Source organism: Topomyia yanbarensis, chromosome 3 (genome assembly GCF_030247195.1).
Source record: "Topomyia yanbarensis strain Yona2022 chromosome 3, ASM3024719v1, whole genome shotgun sequence".
Lineage (NCBI taxonomy): Eukaryota > Metazoa > Arthropoda > Insecta > Diptera > Culicidae > Topomyia > Topomyia yanbarensis.
Window position 1 is genome coordinate 396250917 of NC_080672.1, and position 20679 is coordinate 396271595.

At 42.4% G+C, this 20679-nt stretch overlaps 2 protein-coding genes across 10 annotated transcripts in view; one reads left to right on the forward strand and one right to left on the reverse strand.

Annotated features, from left to right (window-relative positions):
- LOC131693080 (potassium voltage-gated channel subfamily H member 6) overlaps positions 1-20679 on the reverse strand; it is a 457523-nt gene that overhangs the window by 276568 nt on the left and 160276 nt on the right. For 5 of the 7 annotated variants that reach the window (XM_058980603.1, XM_058980598.1, XM_058980600.1 and 2 more), the window contains exons 4-7: positions 1558-1695; positions 1326-1500; positions 937-1105; positions 771-876 (exon numbers count right to left, since the gene is read on the reverse strand). In XM_058980603.1, the coding sequence (XP_058836586.1) occupies positions 771-876; positions 937-1105; positions 1326-1500; positions 1558-1695 (588 nt within the window). The remainder of the gene's footprint in view (positions 1-770; positions 877-936; positions 1106-1325; positions 1501-1557; positions 1696-20679) is intronic. The other 2 variants (XM_058980601.1, XM_058980599.1) reach the window with 2 other exon arrangements.
- LOC131693082 (protein tolkin-like) lies at positions 15572-19894 on the forward strand. Of its 3 annotated transcripts, none has more exons than XM_058980608.1 (2): positions 15572-15825; positions 15925-19894. In XM_058980608.1, the coding sequence occupies exon 2, from the start codon at positions 16060-16062 to the stop codon at positions 19624-19626; it is 3567 nt and encodes a 1188-aa protein (XP_058836591.1). In that variant the 5' UTR covers positions 15572-15825; positions 15925-16059; the 3' UTR covers positions 19627-19894. The 3 variants fall into 3 exon arrangements, with proteins under 3 accessions (XP_058836591.1, XP_058836590.1, XP_058836592.1); XM_058980607.1 differs by having other exon boundaries at positions 15572-15751; XM_058980609.1 differs by having other exon boundaries at positions 15737-15839.

Consider the following 20679-nt stretch of genomic DNA (forward strand, 5'->3'; position numbering starts at 1 on the left):
CGCTTGTTTGACAAGTCACAGTTGAGTTGACAAACGATTTGACGGCTTATTTTTGGTATCACTAATGTCACCGGAAGAATAAGAAACGTCAGATGATATAAATTAAAAAAAAATCAACTGATCACAAGCTTCCTGGAATGCCTAATTATTGAAAACAACATCGAAACTACACAACAATCATTAGCGTTAAAAAGAAACCCAAAACCGAAAATAAAACAGAAATAAGACACAAGAAAACCAAACGGGGACAACAAAGTCGACGGTAGCACAAATAAGAACAGTAAATAAGAAAGTTTATTACATTTTTTAGGCGTTTGCTTGCCAAAATGCAGCACTAAAGATACATACGAAAAGCTTGTCAGTCTCACTTGCTATTCAGCAAACATTTCAGTTTGTTATTAGTTATCGGAACCAAATAGGGCGGGGAGGGACAACTTTTCTTTTGCTGTTTTTTTTTGTTGATGATATTTGAACTGAAACAGGCGAACCAATAAACTCGGTGGAACCCAACAAAGGTAAAAGTTAAAATTTTCAAAATCAAAAAACAAAAACAAACTGAGAAAATCACACATCGGTGCAAAATGTGTGTGCTTCAACTCGGCGGGCGGGTTAATATAGGAAAGGTCCAACAAAAACGAAACCTTCAAAAGTACAACTGAAATCAACAATAGCAACAGATTATGGTGGTTAGAAATGGTGTGTTTGTGTATGTTTTTTTTATATATCTGTTATGCTCAGTGCAAGCGACTAATTTGTCCGACTATACCTACGTTTTGATTGTATATCAAAGTCTAAACTTTTGGTTTGCTGAAACTCTGGTTTGATGTCGGTGATGGACGCTGGAAGTTCGCTGGGTGTCACTTCCGCTATTGCCGCCTAAAAGTGAAAAAAACCATGAAAATCTTAAATAAATTGGGTTTCTTTTTATTTATTTACCACCGGCGAGGTTATCACAATTTCTCCTGGTCCACTGAGCGTATCGATATCGGGCTGCATGCCTTCCAACTCTTTCGTCCTCGTCAGAGCCGGCGTCGACATGGGCGTCCAGATGTTCGTTTCCACTTTGAGCACCGTCGTCTGACTGAGCCTGTCGCTGCAAAACCCCCTAGCAGATGAAAGAGATGATTAGTTTCGTCTAGAGACACTCAGAACAAGAGATAAACAGATTTTTTAGCATAGCGTGAGCCCCGACATTGTACGGCAACACGTCAGTTTTGGACAGCTGAAAACGATTGCAAACGATCCAAAATAGAGTCTCCTCAGTTCCATTGATCCGACCTTCACTAGTTTCGTCATCAGTCGCGACAATAGATAACGAAAAATACCTTTCGATGGCACTTTTGTTGATCCCCACTTCCTCCTCCTCCTGGGTCGCATCGGACGGCGGCGTCAGGTACCCGGCCAGCCGGAGACCCCGATCCCGCAGGGCGATGTGTCCGATTCGGAACGATTGTCGAAAGCTAGCTCGCGCGCGATCAACTGAAAGAAACGGAACTGAGCCTACATATTTTGGCGGTATTAATTCGGCCGAAAAGCGAACAGCACGGCGGTACTTACATTTGCTGAGCTTAACCGGCTCGAGCAGCTCCGGGGTGGTCGGGTTGGTCAGGTCCTCGAAGTTGATGATGAACAACGAGATGTCGTCCACCTCGGACCGGATTGGAGCTATCACCTCGGAGCACAGGAATTTGATACCTGAAAGGAAAGGGTAAGTTAGGTTTAGCATAACTCAAATTGTGTTTATCTTTCCGGTAATGATCATCAGAAAGGGAAACATTTCCTAAAATTTCTAATAAAATAGTTATGTGTTGTAACAGGAGTATAACTGGAAGTGAGGCGTTAGACTACTAGTCAGTGTAAATCATGTGACTATCCAACAGGCTGCTCTACATTCTGGCACCTAGATCGGTATATGCAGAGACTACGTTGTGTACATATGACAATCAGAACATCACGTGTCAGAACTGTAAATAATCTGTAAACTACGAATAACCCTAGACTATAATAGAGTGGCCTTAGAACCTTCTTTACGCATGGGGTTTTAGGGTTCCCGCGATGATAGCTGTCTGCAATGCTGACCCCATTAAAGACGCTGAATCCCTCTGGATAAAGACTCGCTATCTCTATCTTATTCTTCTTATTTATCTGTAAATGTCATTCCAATCGAACACGAGACTTGTTAAAAACACTCAATACGAAGAAAATCGTTTCGAACCCTTCTGGAACGAGGGCCATTGACAGGTTATTTATTTTGAAAAATATTTTGAAGAACATTCTTGGATTAATATACCGATTACAAGTAGAACATTCTAGCACTTAGATTCTCTGTGATTCTAGTACTGCTGATTTCAGTTATGTTTAAACCGGATTAATGTCAAATGCAAAGATAAATTATGAGCAGACCCGTAGCGTGCAGTTAGCCGGGTTGGCCCTCGCCAAAGGTTCCAACCTTAGGCGGCGCTGATATTTTCATGTCCTTTATAAACTTAGTGAGGATAAGCCAATCTCATTGGCGTATAATTTTAAGGAGCAGCAGTGCTTGTGGCACTAAAAACTGGATTATAACCGCACTGCGCACTTACTATTCTTCTATTGAATTCTTCTCAAAGACTGGTTAGTTCGATTGGTCTGTCTATGAAAGTACAATCTCTATCACTTTAAATACATGTGTTTTGACAGCTCGCAGTTTTCAGTAGCAGTTTGATTACTCGCACTTTCAAAGTGCGGAGTCCAGGTTGGTGGGAAGTGCGCAATACAATGCCTGCATATTTCATTTCAACAAATGCCAATTCTTTGATAGATGGGCGAACATCACTAGTTTAGAAGTCTATCGCAGAAGTTTTTACTAATTTTTACTAAGTTTTATATTATACTAGCTAATACCCATCGCGCGTTGCTGCGACTTTCATCGAAATAGGAGCAAAACACAATTTGTTCCGAAGCGCCATCTGGCGGGCAAATAATCCCCAACCAATAGCACTCAAACACGCTCCTTAGCAAACGCCTATTATATACAAATTTTTACGGCAATCGGTTAAGCCGTTTAGGAGTCTATAAATCATATACATACAAATATTGACTTTTATATATATATATATATATATATATATATATATATATATATATATATATATATATATATATATATATATATATATATATATATATATATATATATATATATATATATATATATATATATATATATAGATTTATAGGTATATTTTCTACAACAAAATTGACACAGAACACTTCATAATTCCATATCAACATTTGAATAGGGCTAATAAGATTTGTAAACAAACTTTTGTTTTGCTGATTTCTCCTAATTTGTTATCATTTCAACACAGAAAACATTTGAAATTGATTCTACCAAGGATAAAGATGTTGATTCATGTGTATTTTTCATGAAATTCAACTCGGTAGCGGAATAATGAGCGAAATAAGTTTGTTTACAAAAGTCTCATTAGCCCTTTTGAAGAATTACTATTGAATTGTCTATTTTGGATTTTGTTTGTTCATACTATCATTAGATTTTTTGGGTTTTTCTCACTATTAATGCAATCCACTAGAAAATGTATGTCTCCGAATGAAGCAGAATAAACAAATTCTTCAGAAATACATTTTAACGAGTAATTTTCATATTCTGTAAATTTGATGATATTTCTTTCTATAAATCAACATAACCAGAAAATTTAGTCATGCCAACGCAATGAAAAAAAAACACATCGGTTCGAAATACTCAAAAATATTAAACATAATTTAAGTTAGGTTATGTGCCCTTAATGCGCAAATTGGTTGAATCCAATTTTCCCTTTTGGAAATTAATATCGCATAATGCCAGGCGTTTGGCTCCCTAGCCAAAAGACAAGAGTTAGTTTTCGTCAGCAAACCAGAGCTTCTGCATTTGTTTCCTGGGACATCACCCGAGACAAGTCTTAGGCGTTCACATGTGTCATGTGCACTTTCTGGAATTATTTTATGTCTAACTAGTGCTAATTTGGATACTAGTTTAGATACATCGTCTAGCTAGATACCCAGTTGGTGCTAGTTACTGACGAGATGAACTCATAACACAAAAAAAAAATCAAACTTAAGAATTCTAAGGTATCCCATCGCAAACTTATCCCTTTCATGCCCAACTTTTTTCTAATGCAAATAAAGTTTCAAAACTATTTTTCCTTGAAATCGGTGGTGTCAAGAAATACGAAAAATCTCTTATCATAAAGACAGCCGCTTCCCTCGCAATGCTAGAAGCTGCTCAAATTTTATCTTCCAATGCTCAATAGTCGAAAATAGTCTACATTCATAGGTTTTATCAGTTTTCAATAATATTGCAAAATAAAGAACATATATGCATTTTTTTCGTTGGCTACGTAAATCGTTCCTGGCAGCACTGCTCCAACGCAATCTAATCAGATTAATTGCAATTACGTCAGTTCTAGAGCTGATACTTGTAATTGTTAGTGCTCAAAAGAAAGGTAACAGTCACATTTATTAGCTTTACTTGTTTTGTGAGCACATCTGGTTTAAATCAAAAGTTATAACTGTTTATAAACGTTGTTGTTTATAAACAACATATACATGAAGGGGTTAAAAACGACTCGGGACAGTGAACGCCACAGTTTCAAGACCGCCTGATATTTACTACCGGAGATAAATTTATTATCACTGAAAAGTCCATCAAACAATAATTCGAATTTGGAATCTGGGAGATAACCCACAAATACTACTGTGTAAAAATTCATGAGTGCCAGCCAGAACTGTTTTTAAATATTACATGTCACAAGCTGAATCTTTTTCTTAATTGGGAAAACGAATTATTTTTAACCACGTGATATAAACTACATCAATTGAAATCAGAACTGCATATTACAAGGGTTCATTAGTCTGTTCCATTTGATCGTGAATTGTAATAAGGCTGACATAACACTGACAATCTACGAAAACCATGTAATCATTTAAAAATATATCTTGATTATGATTTCAACACCTAGATGTCTTTAAACGAATGTTTTTCACAAAAATTGATCTTTATTTTTAAAGCGTTTTTCTTACCATATTGAACGTGAGCACTACTGTTCCTGATGTGATGAAACTGGAGAGAAGGTGGCTTCAGAAAAGCTCCGGGGAATTGCTAAGTTGCTAAGCTAATATCACACTTCTTTCTCAGTGAAGTCTCGTCCGATTTTTACAAAATTGATTTCAAATGAATGGTACGACATCCCCACTGCTATTGAATTTTATTCAGATCTGACTTTTGGTTCCGGAGTTATTGGTTGGTTAGTAAGGTCATACAGGAACTTCCCATATAAACCGTTACAATCGTAATACCTCAGAGGTTAAAAATCTATTGAAATGATATTCAAATTACTTCGATTCGCTGGCCTAGATCACTGATGGTGAAACAAAGATTCTTGTAATATCTGGTCCACTATCGATAATTCCGCAAGGTTGAATAAAGAAGAAAGGCACAATTGCACCACTAGGTGGATTAAAACAGGTTTTCCATAAGAATTCATTTGCACGACTCAATGCATAAGCTTGACTGACCCGTGGGCCTCTTATGTTTTTACAATGTGAAGCTAAAAGCCACTGCTTTCTTGTTGTTCACGGTCGTATGTTCTTGTTGATTCGTTGTTATTACAAAGCACTAGCCTTCTTTGGTGTTGGCTTCTTTGTTGGTTGTGCTGGTTGTTGATTTGTAGGCATTAGACACAGTCTTTGTTGAGTGAATGTTTTTCAATTGGTTATTGACAATTATTGGTTTAGTAACCATTTGTGGCTTAGCATAAGTTGACTGTGTGCTAGTGCCTATTGCAGTAGATCAATTTTCTCTCACTGCCGCGCATGGTTTACTGTGTTGGGGCATCTGACTACAGAATCAACACGTAGAGTTCTACCCCGGCCAGGGATGCCAAGTGTTTTTCCCAGAAGTCTGTAATAATTTTCGAAAAAGTCTGGAATTGTCCGGATGGCCTAATTTTTTCGAAAAAGCTTGAGGATTGAATTTGACGATGTGAGCTTTCAGCATCTTGGATTGTTGAAATTTCCAGCTGATGCAAAATCAACAAAATTAATTCGCTTTTAGCGAACAAATACTTTGCCATTTTGTGTTTCCAGCTATTCTAAAAAGTTTTGTTTTCAAAATCGTAGCTCGAAAAGGTGGTTTAAAAATCAACGATGCATTCTTGTATCTCATTTTGTTATTTTTCCAATTGTCTGGATAAATTTGCTGAAATCTGGATCAGAAAAACATAAATCTGTAGGTCTGGACGACGCTTAAAAATCTGGAAGAATCCAGATAAATCTGGAAGGTTGGCACCCCTGACCCCGGCTGCGCATTAAGCGTATCCGTTTTTTTTTTAAATATTTTGATCTCTATTCACTCTGATTCGAAGAGACGTCGCGATTCATCGGACGCATTTACACTACACGAGCACCTGAGCATAAGAATCTTCTCAAACCTCTCCGTAATTTGAAACGAGTGATTCAACACAATGCAGAACGCTGTTTCCTCATTTATAGGGAACAAGAATTTTTGCATGCAGTTTTGGTTAAAAATTGTTGGAAATGACGTCCATTGCAGTTGTTATTTCCTGGGACAATTTTTTATAAAAAAAACGGAAGCTAATTTCAGAAAATCTTTCGAAAGCAACGCGGAAAACCGATATTGTCTAGCCAATTTCGGGAAAAGTCATTAATATTCCGCACCAACATAACACTAAAGATAAGTTCGCTGCAGATTTGTTGGTAATATTATCATTGCGGTGTTTGAAGGCGACGGACGGAGCATTTATTCAGGGGATTTGGTGAAATCAGTTGATGCTAGGTGTTTGAAGGCGACTGATGGGGTATTTTCCGAGAAACAGTACGTACAGATCGATTACTGAGCAGACAATTTGTTGAGGAATTTGCTATACAAAAATCCGAAGAACTTATTTGTATATGTGTTCCATTATATTTATTTACGGTGATTGGAAGCTTGGAAAAAACAGCGAAAAACGTTTCAGTAATTTTGTTTTAATTTCGATAAAATATTTATTAAGAAATGGAACAGTAACTTTTTTTATTGAAACAATAATTTTTTTATTGAATTCAATAAATAAATGGATTGTCTCCGGACCAATAATTTTATGTATTGATTTTAATTCATATTTTTATTGAACCTTCAAATCTCTTTTCTGTGTGTATGGTTAAGAAAGGTAAGCGCTTATTTGCTTTACTATTCTATTACTGATTTTCCAATTCCTTATCCTCCGCAATTTCAGTCTCTTCCTTCGCATAAATCATCTCTCCTGAAAAAGACTTAGCTGATGGTAAAATAGATGTCGAACAAGTTTCGTCATCAACGATTCCGACTTCGAACTCAGTCGGCCATATCTAATGTTATCTCGGACCACAGATCATCTACTGAATAGCAAATATCTAGAAAGTTCGCCCAGATCTTCTCAGAATTGTGTTATCTTGTCTAAAGCAGTCAATTGACATTACTGGCGACAAGGATTTTATGAACGACTGTCGCCTCTACATAACCGCCCACAAAGTTGAGATCGACGGTGTAATCACCAGTTCGATCCCTAGCTTCAGTCAGCTAACATTTTAAATGGTATCCGCACAGGGCTTGGCAAAAATGTATGTTCCGTGTTGGACGACCTTCAGTGGGGCTGCTTTCCCTTTTTACGTGTCTAATTCGGTTTGCATAATGCTCGCTTAACTCAGATTTCGACTTTGACAATCTCTTTGTGGGGACATCTATTTAATAATTTTGAAAGTTTCGATTAATTGACTTTTCGAAATATTTTTCTGACATTTCATCTCAATAAAATTTTGCTGAGACTCGTCAAGTCCCAATAACGGAACCAATTAGTTTCAGATTTTTTTTTCAGTTCAGTATCGTTTATACTTTTTCAAGCGTCATCATTACAATCCATTCAGTTTCAGGATTTTTTTTATAGATGTGGTGTATACGGATGAAACTTATTGATTTTTTTATGTATTTATTTATTTATTTATTAACATATTAAGGCCGAAGTGGCCTGTGCCGTATACAAAAGATTCCTCCATTCCATTCGGTCCATGGCCGCGCGTCGCCAGCCACGCAGTCTGCGAAGGGTCCGCAAATCGTCTTCCACCTGGTCGATCCATCGTGCTCGCTGCGCGCCACGTCTTCTTGTACCGGTCGGATTGCAATTGAGAACCGTTTTCACCGGGCTATTGTCCGACATTCTGGCTACGTGCCCGGCCCACCGTAGTCGTCCGATTTTCGCGGTATGACAGATGGGCGGCTCCCCCAACAGCTGATGCAACTCATGGTTCATTCGCCGTCTCCATGTGCCGTCTTCCATCTGCACTCCACCGTAGATGGTACGCAGCACTTTCCGTTCGAAGACACCAAGTGCGCGTTGGTCCTCCACGAGCATGGTCCAGGTCTCGTGCCCGTAGAGAACTACCGGTCTAATCAGCGTCTTGTAGATGGTCAACTTCGTACGTTCTTTTTTTTATGTAATTGCAGGCTTTACCGCATTGGTCATTCTCCTAGAAGTAGATTGTGTGTACTACCCGGAACTCCTCTTGAACTGTTAAGTTGCAAAGAGGTCTGTAACGTGCGCTTTTTTAAGTTGCTTCTAGTGTTGCCACCCTTCCGGGTTTGACCCGGAGACTCCGGTTTTCGGGAGTGATCTCCGGGTCTCCGGGTTTTACATCAATTTCTCCGGATTTGGTGGGAAGAAACATAGGCTCAATTTGTTTGGAATTGATTGATTCTTTACAAAATATTTAAAAAGTCTAAGTCAACTATTACTCTGGGTTGTTGAAATCGATAATTACCTCCTATACTTTGTGTTGTGCATCACTCGACCCCTCGAAGTTGTTCTCAACATAAATTTAAATGACACTTTTTACCGCGTCAACACGTTTAACATTAACTCCGATTAAATTAAAAAAGCTGTAAAGTTAGCTCGCGTTTTTTTTTCAATTCACCAACCTTAATCCGAAACCCACTACGCTGTGTCCGCTGTCCTGTTTCACCTGCTCGTTACGCCGACAGGTTATGGGCCCAGGAAGCTTTCGGAATTCTGTGGAATCGGTGAAATTTGTTCGTTCGAAGGTGACGCAATAACGCGATGGTTCGAGAACGTTTTTGTTTGTATTAGTGCACTGTTGATGGAGGAGCAAGCACGCTAGCTGTGAAAAGTTTTCTCTTGGAAAGTTTTGCTTGTGCACGATAACGGTATTGTTTTGCCAAGATGGTTGACGCCGGATTTGCTATTCCCAAGACGAGTGGGACAAATTGGCAAACCTGGAAAGTTCGCGTAGAAATGCTGCTGCAACGAGAGGATCTGTGGACAGTAGTAGGCGAACCCGTCCCTGACGAGGAAGATCGGGACGATGAGTGGCGGAATGCCGATCGGAAGGCTAAAGCAACGTTGGTGCTGTTGTTGGAAGACAGCCAATTATCGCTAGTGAAAAATTGTGTTGATGCTCACAGTGTGTTTAGTGCTTTGAAATCTTACCATCAGAAGACGACGCGATCGGTAAGAGTTTCATTATTGAAAAAGTTATGCTCAGTGAACTTGCCGAGCGCGGGAATCTGGAAGATCATTTACGTGAGATCGATGAGCTGTTTGACCGTCTGGATGCCACCGGTACCGAGTTAGATAAAGACACGAAGGTGTGCATGCTTTTGAGAAGCCTTCCCCCTTCGTTTGATAGCGTTGTTTCGGCTCTGGACAGCCGCGAAGACGATGATATTTCCCTGGACATAGTCAAAGCCAAACTGATGGATGAATTTCATCATCGTTTGGAGCGAGAGGGCGCTGGATCAAAAGTCGAAAAGGCGATGCGATCGGTGGACAGCAAGCAAAAGGAAACTAGCGTGTGTCATTTCTGCAAGCGCTCCGGTCATTTGCGACGCGATTACCGAAAGTTTAAAGCCTCGCAGAAGGCAAAAAGTGGAACTGAAAAGGAAAATCCAAAAGCAAAAACCGCTCAAGACGACTTGAGAAGTGTAGCCTTCACAGGCAGTGAAAGTGTGCAGCCATCAGCGTGGGTGATTGACAATGGGGCAAGTGCCCATATGATGAACAGTCGTGAATTTTTTGATTCATTAAGTGAATTCAACGGCGGGTGGATCACGCTCGCTGACGGGTAAAAGACGCAGATCCTCGGAGAGGGCTGTGGAGTGCTGAATGGAGTGATCGGTTCTGGGAGCATTGTAAAAATTGACGTGAAAGGTGTAAAGCTTGTCCCGGGGCTATCCACCAATCTAATCTCAGTGGCCAAGTTGGCGAAAAAGAATCTCACTGTTAATTTCGATGGCGAAGGCTGTCGGATTGCGAATGCAGAAGGAATAATCGCGGCGACTGGATGTCGTTATGGTGGTTTATACTACCTACGGATTGCGGAAGCTTCTAACAAGGCGAAAACAGGTGAGCATCACGAGAACTGCCAGCATCAGTGGCACCGGCGTTTCGGTCACCGTGACTGGGCAGCTGCTGAACCTCCTTTATACCCGTTGCAAGGTTTTCTTTGATGAGCCAAAGAAAACCTTGCAACGGGTATAAAGGTGGGTGATTGTGACTTGCGCATTGTTTGTGAATGTTGTTTGGAGTGCAAATCTGCCAGACTTCCTTTTTCCGCTGTGGTTGAGCGCAAATCAGAAAGAATCCTTGACATCGTGCATACCGATTTGTGTGGTCCGATGAAAACCGCAACACCAAGCGCTAATCGTTACGTCATGCATTTAATTGACGATTATAGTCGCTTTACGGTCACATATTTATTGAAGCACAAATCGGAGGCAACGCAGATAATCAAAGATTATGTTCGATGGACGGAGAACCTATTTCAACGTAAACCCAGTGTCATTCGTTCCGACGGTGGGGGCGAATTTTGTAACAACGAGCTGAAGAATTTCTACCGTGCAGAAGGAATCAAGCCACAATACACCACGCCCTACACTCCCCAGCAAATTAATCAATCACGGAAATGGCCACTTGCATGCTGATCGACTCAGGCATGGAGAAGCGTTACTGGGGAGAAGCGGTTCTCACCGCAACGTGTTTGCAAAATCGTTTACCCTCAAGATATATTACAAAAACCCTATGAACTATGGTGGGGACGCAAGCGTTTGGGGCTGAGGCATATGTGCACGTACACGATCAGAGGAGAAGTAAGCTGGATAGTAAGTCGAAGAAACTGCGATTTGTAGGTTAGTCAATGGACCATAAGGCCTACAGATTCGTTGATTGCAATAATGATTCCATTGCTATCAGTCGCTATGCGCGCTTTATTGAGTTAGGGAATAGTTCTTCATTGATCGATGTACCGTTGAACAGTGAAGCAAGCGGAGAGTGTAGAGTAGTCGTTGAGGAGGAGAGAGATCTTCTTAAGATCGAAGGCGGGGACACGCCTGACTCAGACGCAGAGTTCTTCGAGGCCGAAGACGAGAGGCCCACTCAGGCGTAAGATGTTCGTCGCTCGAAACGACAGACAATGGGTAAGACATCACGAAATTTAGAAGATTATATTCTCGATTACGCGGAGGAAACCGCGGCGTGCGCCACAGATGAACCACTAAATGTTCGTGAGGCATTGGAGATTGCTGAATGGCGGGAGCTATGGAGGACGAGATGCGATCCCACAAGCGAAATCAAACGTGGGAGCTCGTGCCGCTTCCAAAAGGTCGTAAAGTTGTAGGATCGAAGTGGGTCTACAAACTGAGGCGCGATGAAACTGGAACTGTAGCAAAATACAAAGCAAGAATAGTAGCCCAAGGATTTTCGCAGAGATTCGGCGAAGACTACGAGGATGTGTTTGCTCCGGTGACAAGACACGCAACTTTCCGCACATTGTTGGCTGTGGCGTCTAAGCGAAAAATGACAGTGACTCATTTGGACATTAAGACAGCGTATCTTTACGGTTTGTTGGAAGAAGAGGTCTTCATGCGCCAGCCGCCGGGATACGAAGTGCCAGGCAAAGAAAGCTATGTGTGCAGGCTGCTGAAGAGCATCTACGGCCTGCGTCAGTCAGCACGTGGCTGACATAAGAAATTTCACGAGGTTTTAACAAAACTACAATTTAAGCAATCATCAGCTGATGCTTGTCTGTATATAAGAGGTTCCGAGTCTACTCAAGTGTTTTTAGTTGTGTACGTCGACGACATGCTAATCGCTTCGACATGTGTCACCGAGCTGGAAGAAATTACGAATGGTCTGAGTCGTGAATTTGAGCTGACGCGTCTTGGGGATGTGCGTCACTTCCTTGGTATGGAAGTACGCCGTGACAATGATACGTATACGATTCGTCTTCAGAGCTATATCAACAAGCTACTCGAGGATCAAAGTATGAGTGAAGCCAAATCGAACAAGTCGCCGCTGGACCCGAACTACATTAAAGCTGTGGACAACAGTGAACTACTGAAGGATGTTTCTAAATACAGAAGTGTCGTTGGAAGCATATTATATCTATCTGTTGTGGCTCGTCCGGATATTGCAAATAGCGCAGCAATTCTCGGAAGAAAATTTGCTGCACCAACGGAACAAGACTGAATGACGGCTAAAAGGGTGATGAGATATCTCAAAGGAACAGCAGCATACAGTTTGCGATTGGGTGGCAACAAAAATCAGCAACTGTTAGGTTTTTCTGACGCCGATTGGGCTGGTGATCTAGACAGTCGACGATCAATATTGGGATTCGCCTTCATGTTTGGCGGAGCGACGATATCGTGGGCAAGTCGTGGCCAATCAAGCGTCACCCTTTCATCTACGGAGGCAGAGTATGTTGCCCTTAGTGAGGCGTGCCAGGAGGCGACTTGGTTGAGACATCTGTTGTCAGACTTCGGTGAGTGTCAGGAGGGGCCAACTATTATGCGAGAGGGTTAACTGCAGATCAATCATGTTGGAATACTGTCCGACTGAGGAGATGGCAGCTGACATAATGACTAAACCGTTGGGACCGCTGAAACATAAGCGATTCTGCGAGATGTTGGGACTGGAACAATGAAGTGGATTGAGTAAGGAGGTTTCTCATCGAGGAGAAGTGTTGAAATCGATAATTACCTCCTACACTTTGTGTTGTGCATCCATCCACCCCCGGTGGATAGTAATGCTTGGTGCATCACCCGACCCCTCTAAGTTTTTCTCAACATAAATCTAAATTAAACCTTTTAACCGCGTCAACACGTTTAACGTTAACTCCGATTAAATAGCTGTAAAGTTAGCTCGTGTGTTTTTTTTTTAATTCACCAACCTTAATCCGAAACCCACTACGCTGTGTCCGCTATCCTGTTTCACTTGCTCGTTACGCCGACATGGGTCAGATTAATTTGGCCCGACTAACCCTTCGTTTCAATCGTTTTAGGGTACCAGCGGCTGCTCGTTCGGTAGGTTATATGCACGACTTCCGGAGGGTTAAGGAAAGTAATATTTCGCTATGTGCTACAATTGAAATGTTGTATTCCACTAAGTCGCTCAAAATGGCGTAAAAAAGTTATTTTGCTGCAATTTTACCAAATCATTTCAGCCGTAGTGAGATCACCAGCTGCATTAAGGTCTGGCAGATTTGTTCTAATCCAACTGGCTAGGTCAACATCAAACGAGTTCATCCGGTGTTGTTGCTCCTCCGGCAGCGATCCTTAACTGGGCTAGGGAGGTGAGTTTGATCTCTTTGTTGCGAAATGAAAAATGGGATGCCGCAACTCTGCTCTCCTTTGCTCTCCTTTTCCTGTTAGTTGTCTAGGAAAGCAATGCTCGTTCGACTTATCCTCCACAGTGAGAGTCTGGTGCTTTTGTATTCTTGGCACTTAGTCGGAGAAGCGAAATACTCCACCACATTAAACCAATAAAACCGTCCTCAAGCGTGAAAAATTTACAACTTTACTTTAACGTATTAATAAAAAGCTATTAAAATGCTCTAAAATGCCGAGCTCGCTTTGATTCCAATTTCTGTCTCGTTCCAGTCAAAATCCACCAACCCCCAGATCAGTGAAAATCTCCGGGTCAAAGCCTCTCCAGAGGTGGCAACCCTATGCTTAACGTTACATACGGAACTTTTTAACTGTTATGTGTCCAACAAAAAAACACCTTTAACATGCCAACGTGGGTACCCGGGTACCCACAAACTGAAATGCTCATAACTATGGCTTCCTTTATCCGATTTAGACACTTTTAGATTTTTTGGATTCAGGAACTCGTCCACTTTTTGATTTGTCAAATCGAACCGGATGAATTGATCTGGTGCTTGGTAATCCGGATTTTCCGGGGTAATGTTCCTGTACTAGGGTATGATTTGTAAATTTTAATAATGTCCTAGCAATATGAGTATCAAAACTCTTCAAATTATCTCGGAAGTCAGTTTTTTATTGATACGGGCCCCTATGGCAATTTAAAAAATGGAATTGGAATGAAATGGCCACTCACGGCCCCACGGGAACCTGCTCCGGAATGTCCGTTCCGGGGTCAAATCACCAAATGGTTCCAAAACCACGAGATACAGCCTACTGATGAAATTCCAAGAATTTTGATACCCATATTGCTAGTATTCCATTGAAGTTCACAAATAGTATCTCAGTACTGTAACCTGCTTCCGGACATCCGGATTCCCGGGAACCGAATGAAGTAACTTGATTCATTTTTACCAAGTCCAAAAGCGGATGAGTTCCTGAATCCAAAACACCGATTTTGATGCTTTTAAATCAAAATCGGTTGGAAATTACATTAGTTATTGGCATTTCAGTTTGGTGGGTACCCGGGTACCCACGTCGGCCTGTTACGTAGTAAAAAAATTCAGGAGGCCCTCCTATCTCTCCCCCCTTAGTATATCAACAATATTATTAACCCAAAAGCTTGACTTAGTGAAGTTCTAAGATGTCACAAAGTTTCAATTTCCAGCTAAGGCTAAAACATAGGAATTTCATTGATTGAAACCTAAAAAGATACCCGGGTACCGCGTCGGATACATAACGGTTAAACTTCCTATTCCTGTGAACTACGAATTCTCGATATGAAATTTTCCATTAATCTGTCCATGTAATGTGCAACTTTGATCTTCTTACTTCATATAATGTGCATTCACCAACTAAAGAATGACACCCTACCCCAGATAGTTAACAAAAATTGACATTACTGTACCTTGATAAACCTGTCCGTGTAACACCATCTAATCTAATGAAACCTGCCAAAACAGTATATCACACCGCGCCCTTTTCCACTGTTGTCCTTTACACTCCTGCTTTTATTCACACTAATATGGGTTTTCCCAACTGTTGTTCGTTGATATTTTTTCACCAGCAGCAGGTACAGTTTAACCCATTGTCCACATCCTACCCGGCGGAGGATTAACCCACCCATCATCAAGCAAGTGCGGACCGATATACGTTCAACGAAGCCACCTGTGTGCGTAAAGTGATCCCCTTCACAGTAGCTAGCCTGCTATGCTATAACCACACAGCTGTACGTACGTACACACACCACTAGCGTTGGTGATCATTCACAATCATCTCGTCTGCGGAGAGGCTGATCGCTGATCATGTAGCATTATGCTGGTCCAGCAGGCTGCAGTCGTCGTTGGAGAGTGTGAAGCTAGAGTCGTATTTTCAGAAAGCGGCCACCAGTGCGATTACCCCCGGCAGATACTGGCGGTAATCCGATGATTAATTGAATCGAATCCTGTCGGTGTTGAAATAAAGTCTCACGGTCATATCGCCCGTTACGATTACCTCAAATCGTGGCAGTTGATTAGTTCATTATCAGTAAGTACCCGCAGCCAATCTGGATTATTATGTGGATGAGCAGATCGGAATGATGTTCGTGTTTGTGTGTAAAGGTGTGTGTGTAAAAGTGCGTTCCTTTATCAAGTCTATTTATTTAGCACTCATCTGTTTATGTTTTCGTTTTCTCTTTCCCTGGTTCATCCCGCGCGTAGTAGGAAGATGTGAACAACATATACCCCATTGAGAGCGAGTAGCAGAGAGTATCAACCAAAGCGCTGCAGTACGAAAGCACTGAGCTCAATCGATCAAACGAAAAGTGCCTATCAACGTGACCGTAATTTTCCGTAATGTTGTCCTTGGTGGTTCGTTGGCCGACGCTTCGGAGACGATCATGGAGTCACAGCGTTCTACTTCCTGTCAGTTTAATGCTGATGGCGTTGATTGTGAGAACCAGCGTCGTGCACTGCCTGGAGCGCCAATACACCGCTGACGAACTACTTCAGAGTACATTTCCACTCGGGATCTCCGGGGACATTGACATGGACCCGTGTAAATCTAGCAGTTTTATGGGTGATATTGCAATGGCTAATGTGAACTATGAAAGTGAATTCCACAAACAAAGACTGAAAGAACAGGCCGCTGAGGCGGAGAAACTGCAGAAACAAATCATCTACGAAGGTCTTCAGGTAGAGGAGGAAGGTCTTATCAGGCCACCTGTTTCATCCCGAGAGCGTCCTTCACGAACGAATGACGTTGGTAAAAAACTGAAACTTCAACCGAGTAGAGGCAGCGATGAAAACAGCAACACGAGGAAAATGCATCACAAACATCGACCTCAAAAGCACAATCCGGACAAAACAAGTACACGAGTGAATCCCAAAGTGAAAAGACCTACTTACAAAAGCAAAACAGATAATTTAAAATCAGAGTTAGAAAAACATTCTCTTTCCCTCGCCGACAGCAACTTACTAATGCAGAGCAAACTGGTACGGGTTGCTCATAGACATTCAACCGCCAAAGTAAACACGCCTCGTAAAATACGACGCTACAGAAGAAGGCGAAAGGATCACCCGCATCATAGATCGGTGAGGGCTGCAACGGCTAAAAAGGAACGCATATGGGACTACGGTGTTATCCCGTATGAGATCGACGGAAATTTCAGTGGATTGCACAAGGCTTTATTCAAACAGGCGATGCGCCACTGGGAAAACTATACCTGCATAAAATTTGTCGAACGAGATCCCGTCGAACATGTCAACTTTATAGTGTTCACCGAAAGACCCTGCGGCTGTTGCTCGTTTGTGGGAAAACGTGGCAATGGTCCTCAAGCGATTTCGATCGGTAAAAACTGCGACAAGTTTGGCATTGTTGTTCATGAGCTCGGTCACGTGGTGGGTTTCTGGCACGAGCACACCCGACCCGACCGAGAGGATCACGTGGTGATAGAAAAGCACAACATCATGATCGGGCAGGAGTATAATTTCAACAAACTTACCGAAGATGAAGTCAACTCGCTTGGTCAGCCTTACGATTATTTTTCAATCATGCACTATGCGAGAAATACATTTTCCAGGGGAACCTACCTGGATACAATTCTTCCGGTTGACATACCAGGACAGAAACGGCCGGAAATTGGTCAGAGGCTGCGGCTCAGCGAAGGTGATATTACCCAAGCAAATTTACTCTACAAGTGCACGAAATGTGGTCGCACATTCCAGGATCATTCGGGATTCTTTACATCCCCAAGTTACCATTCTAAAATTCCACCAAACGAACCAGAACGCTGCGAGTGGCGTATAACAGCGACCCACGGCGAACAAATTGTGCTGAACATCACAGATCTAGATATTTACAAATCGGAAAACTGTCGCACTGATTATTTGGAAATACGCGACGGCTACTGGTATAAGTCACCTCTGTTGGGCAAACTTTGCGGGTCCAAGCGAAACAACAATTTGATTATCTCGAGCGGCAATCGAATGATGCTTACCTTCGTGACCAGCTATCGTCAGATAAGCATGCGCGGTTTTTCCGCTCAGTACGAAGCAATCTGCGGCGGAGACATTTATCTGGAAGTCGGAGGTCGTTTGGAATCACCTAATTATCCTGCCGATTATCTACCGAACAAGGAATGTATCTGGAGGATCACGGTTCCCAAAGATTATCAGGTGGCGCTAAAGTTCCAATCATTCGAAGTGGAAAACCATGACAACTGTGCGTACGATTACGTTGAAGTACGGGACGGTCATTCGCCAGAGTCTCGAGAAATTGGCGCATTCTGTGGATATAAGATACCGCCCGATATGCGATCGTCTTCGAATAAGATGTTTGTCAAGTTCGTGTCCGATGGATCGGTGCAAAAGGCAGGATTCCTGGCAACAATCATGAAGGAAGTTGACGAATGCGAGCGAAAGGATCACAGCTGTGAGCATGACTGCATCAACACTCTGGGCGGGTACGAGTGCGGCTGTGAAATCGGATATGAACTGCACAGTGATCGGAAGTCTTGCGAGAAAGCTTGTGGAGGTATTCTCACAGCAAAAAGTGGAACCGTCTGGTCACCATCATTCCCGAAGGAATATCCCACGATGAAGGACTGCGTGTGGGAAATTGTCGCCTCACCGCAGCACAAAATCACCCTAAATTTCACACATTTTGACCTGGAAGGAAATACTTTCTACCAATCGTCGGAATGTGACTACGACGCCGTCAGCGTCTATTCTAAGATCAACGACGAGGCAATGAAACGACACGGGACGTTTTGCGGATCCAGGATCCCACCGACCATCACTTCGGAAAGCAACATTCTCAGGGTGGAGTTTCGTTCGGACAAAACCGTTCAGAAAACCGGTTTCGCCGCAGTCTACTTCTCCGATGTGGACGAATGTGCGGTTAACAATGGCGGCTGTCAGCATGAATGTAAGAACACAGTCGGGTCGTTTATTTGCACCTGCAGGAACGGTTACCTACTGCACGAAAATGGGCGCGATTGCAAAGAAGGCGGGTGTAAGTACGAAATCACCGCTCCTAGTGGTCAAATCTACAGTCCCAACTATCCGGATAAGTATCCATCGAAAAAGGATTGTATATGGCACTTTTCGACGGCTCCAGGCCATCGGATCAAACTGATATTCAACGTGTTCGATGTTGAACTACACCAAGAGTGTGCTTATGATCACATTGTTATCTATGATGGCGATTCCCAGGAAAGTCACACCCTTGGTCGGTTCTGCGGCGCAAAGATGCCTCATCCGATTTCGTCGACCTCAAATGAAATGTATATGGTGTTCAAGACGGACCTTAGCGTTCAGCGGAAGGGATTTCTAGCTACTCATACCACTGCGTGTGGTGGACACTTGCAGGCGACTGCCGAAATCAACCATCTTTACTCGCACGTTGCGTACGGTGTAGGAACCTACGAAAATGGTGCCGATTGCGAGTGGACAATCGAGGCCGATTCGGGTCGTAAAGTTCAGCTGACCTTCCTGGCGTTCGATCTAGAAGAGGAAGGACACTGTTCGTACGACTACGTTGAAATCGGAAGCGGGTTCGATGATATGAGCGGCCAGCTGCACGGCAAGTACTGCGGAAACAGTATGCCTCCGGAGATTATCTCGATGAGTGAGATAGTCGTGGTTCGGTTCCGCTCGGACGATACGGTTGGGTTCAAGGGCTTTTCGGCGTCGTACGTGGCAATCAGTCCGTTTGATGATGAGCTTTCGACCGACGAGGAAGCGTCGGAGAGCACTGAGTTGGCGGCTCCGTTTCCTGGTTCGCTGAGAAATATGTTCATTAGCTACAATGAAGATGATGGCGAGGACGACGATTACGAGGTGTATCACGGGCGGCGAGTGAACAGCAAGGTTCGGCTAGGGGTTCGCAATGAGATTAATTCTGCGCAAACTGACGATTGAACGTATGTTGCGTTGGTGGTGAAGACGAGTTTCAATCAGTCAATTGTGATGTTATTTTAGTAAGATCAAATACAAAAATTTCAGACGAATGCATGTTCATTCGAATACAGATGATTGTAGTACAGGTAGTAAGAATAATCTAGTTCCTGGATTTTTTTTAAATGATATTTTAACTATTATTTCATATTTAATGACAATGATCTGAACGATTCTAGGACATGCAATGAAATAGACTGAGATAGTTGTAAATAAAATAGATGATTTCTTTCTTGATGAATGCATTCGTTATGAGAAATACACCGCCCACCTCTAGTTTTACACAGGCCTATGCAAAGATGTCACACAATTTTCGGAAAGTATGTAAAATAAAAATGTCATTTTTGAGAAAATAAAATTTTGTTCCCCGGCGAGAGCATTTTTCCCGAAACCGAGTCAACCAGCCAGGTGCCGAGATCAATTCGGCGATTCCGGTGGACAAGGGCGTCCGGTTTGTTGGTGCCTCGACGACCTGCAACTAGTGGTATCTTGTCGTGGTCTACTCAGTCTAGTTGTCGGTTCCTGGTCAGCCGTAGTATCAAGACCCCATCGTACATCTCGTTCCAAAGAGGTGGAGCGAGTATGGATCACTAAAGAAAGTAACTAGCATTAACTTCTGTCCTTCGTTCGTCTCGTATATCAGAACTCTTCTCTGGAAGTACTTCAGGATCCGGCATAGATAGTGCGGGACTCTCATTATGCGTTGTTAAATGCATTCTTCACTCACATGTATCGTAATCACAGCGCAGTATCAATCTCCTCATCGCTTCCGTTTAGATGCCTTCTCCACACTCTCGAGCACTGTCATAAATTGCATCCACTGTCGATGCTCCTTTGCGGAATTCAAACTGCATATTTGACAGCCCCTCCGTGCATTTCGTTAGCCTTTTAAGAATTATTTTTTCCAGGAATTTTCCGAGTATGTCCAGGAAACATAGGGGCCTATATGAGGCCGGATCACCCCGTGGTTTCCCTGGATTTGGCAGCAACACCAGCTTCTGTATCTTCCATATTTCG